This window comes from Nesoenas mayeri (genome assembly GCF_963082525.1).
Source record: "Nesoenas mayeri genome assembly, chromosome: 5".
Lineage (NCBI taxonomy): Eukaryota > Metazoa > Chordata > Aves > Columbiformes > Columbidae > Nesoenas > Nesoenas mayeri.
This window is the reverse complement of record NC_137548.1, coordinates 34,258,389-34,261,223: the sequence shown is the minus strand read 5'-3', so window position 1 is coordinate 34,261,223 and position 2,835 is coordinate 34,258,389. Positions and strand designations below refer to the sequence as shown.

General features: G+C 41.0%; 1 protein-coding gene across 1 annotated transcript; it reads right to left on the bottom strand.

Annotated features, from left to right (window-relative positions):
* Positions 1-552: 552 nt before the first annotated feature.
* Positions 553-1,107, bottom strand: GREM1 (gremlin 1, DAN family BMP antagonist; the record flags this gene model as incomplete). The annotated part of the gene is made up of 1 exon (XM_080345098.1): positions 553-1,107. The coding sequence occupies one exon, from the start codon at positions 1,105-1,107 to the stop codon at positions 553-555; it is 555 nt and encodes a 184-aa protein (XP_080201224.1).
* Between the last annotated feature and the right edge of the window lie 1,728 nt (positions 1,108-2,835).

The following is a 2,835-nucleotide window of genomic DNA, read 5'->3' as shown; positions in this document are numbered from 1 at the left end:
TTTTTTTAAGAAGCATGTTACAAAGTCTTGATAGAGCTGCTATTTTTCAGTGATGGTTTTGCTACACTTTAAACTGCTTTTTGCCTACTTCGTATTTCAGAATAGATTCATGCTTTCAAATATATTGTCCTCTCACTTTGATGTTTCTCTTAATACAGTAAAAGGAAATAGCATGGCAGGTGAACATCAGCAAATGCCACAGCTCCACTTTCCCAGCAAGCGGCAAAAATGTGAATCTACACTAGGAAACCTAATTCATGACTGCAGGTAAATAGATTTTTTTAATAATTCACACTCCCGTTAAATTTTTTTGTCATAGTGAACACTCAAATATTTTCTTGTATACATCCATTTTCTCTCTTACACACGAACACATGCATGCCCTTCCCTTAAAACTTTTGTTTTGTTTTGTTGTTATTTGTTTGTTTTGCTTGTCTTAGGTAATTCACAATATTGTCCAGCCCCAAAGGTATGCTATTTCATGCCACTCACTCTCATGCTGGCAATGATTGCGTACAGTCAGAGTGCAATCGGTACAACATTTTTCTCAGTTTAGTCCAAGTCAATAGATATACACCGGCATTCCTTAACTCGGGTGATTCTTTTCTTCTTCCTTGGGGGCTGAAGCTCAGGGCAATTGAGTGTAACAGTCATGGTGGTGAATTTCTTGGGCTTGCAGAAGGAACAAGATTGGAAAGAGCCTTCCTCTTTACGGACATGCCTGGGGATGTAGAAGGAATTGCACTGGCCATAGCAGAATCTGTTGATAATGGTACGACTGTTGCAGCCTTCTTCATGGATAGTTTGTTTGAGAGGTTGAGTTTTACACCAATCCCGCTTTAGGTATTTGCGCTCAGTGATGTGCAATGCCTCCTGACTAGACTCCAGCACCTCTTCAGCAGGCATGGAGGTGCCTTTTCCTCGTTCTCGATGCCTAGAGCCCGACTGCTGCTGTGTCTGCATTTGCTCTGAATCATTAGGCTGATCTTTGTCAGGAGGAGGGATAGCACCTTGAGATCCACGATTCCTCTTTCTCCCTTCTGCTGCCAGTAGCAGAAATCCCGTCAGAAGAAACACAGCGCCAATGGCATACAGTGTGCGGACCATCCTATATGGAAGAAGTTGAGGGAATAAAGCACAGTTGTGGATTTCAGATATCAGCAGATCAGGTATGCAGTAAATATCCAGTTCCATTAAATAAATGTGTGTGTGCGTGTGCACTTATAAAAGATAAGCATTTAGACTTTATCAGCTACAAGCCTTTACCAAGTAATAAAAGCTTTAATGTACGGTGATTACAAGTCAGAGGCTAAATATAACCAGAATTTCATTTTGTGTGGCATGCATCTTTTCCCAGCCCTTTTCTCCATGAATATTACCCCAGTTAAGAGTTCTCATTCTGTTCTTGTAGCTCACTGATATTAGGAAGGTTGCTCCTGATTTACACTAGTGGAAGAACATTTTATGCTACACAAGGTTTACATGGCATAGCTGTCTACAATACCAGAGGCTAAACTCTTTGACTCAGGAGATGCAGTCTAGCTATGTGTTCCTTAGTCAGACACAGAAGCTTTGTAGAGCTTCTTGCACTATATACATACAGAATATAATGTGCATACTATATCCACCTGTTATCTGAATTACAGCATCCCAAGCTCTGTCACATTGCCCCTCTGAATTGGTCTAATGTATCTGAGTGTAATGATGCTTAAAGTAAGAGATGTACAACAGGACAGGCAACTAACATAAAAGAATATTTAGGGATAGGTTAAAAGAGATGCTTCTCTAATTTCAAATTACACCTTCTCGCACATTATTCTGAATCCTTCACAGAAGATATACAGATGCAGTCACAGTGTTAAAAAATTTCAGATCTCTGAATTGTATTCAGTAGATATATTATATAGTCATTATATATTCAACATGACATTGAAAGGACATATGAGGACAGCAGGGTTTCGTATTCAACTTTAAATATCATGTAGTTTGTGCACACACAAAATACTTCAAGAAGTGCAGTAAGTGGAGACTATCAGGTTCTTCAAAATTGCACCCTTGCTGCAAACCTAAGTAATAGCATAAGAACAGCCTTTCTTGCCTCCCTTCTTCCACTATTTCTGCTGCTTCCCAAAGCTCTGAAATCTTTTGGCTGTCCAGTCAGCTCAAGACACCAACCAGCTGGGAAGAAACTCATCAGCTGTCACATTTTTCCCCCTTCCAGAAGTACCATGGTCTCCATGTTGTCCTGGAAAACAAGGGATGTGGCAGCAAGACAGGCAGATCAGAGAATGAGGGTCTTTGAGGATCCTCTATGTGGGGAGCTTGGAAGAAACCACCAGAAAGGAGAGAATGCTTGCAAAAAAAACCCCATAAACTGAGAGAACTGCAAAGTAGTACATCCATTTAAAAAAAAAAAGGAGGCGGGGGGGGGAAGAATTGTGAAGAAAACCTGAGGATGTTGGTGTCTTCTACCTGCTTGGAGTGGTGCAGCTTTATCCCTTCTTTGATCTGTTTTATCAGCAAGGTACAAATTAGTGCTTGAACTGAAAAGTCCTGCTGGTATTACTACCCAAGAAACACGTGGGAAAACAAGGGCACCGTCCTGGACAGCTTTATCCGCTCTGCCTGAGACCACACAACTAGGCAGGAAAGCAGCCAAATGCCAATGCTGTGAGGGCCACCTAGAGACTCAGTAGAGGCTCAGGGTAAGTGCCATTTGCTATAAAAGATGACTGTTAATTTCTCAGTTACTAGGTCTTCCCAGTCACATGGAGAAAGTAAATGTTATATTACACTGTTCAATGAGTGTTTCTCACCAAATGGACTGAGAAAGGA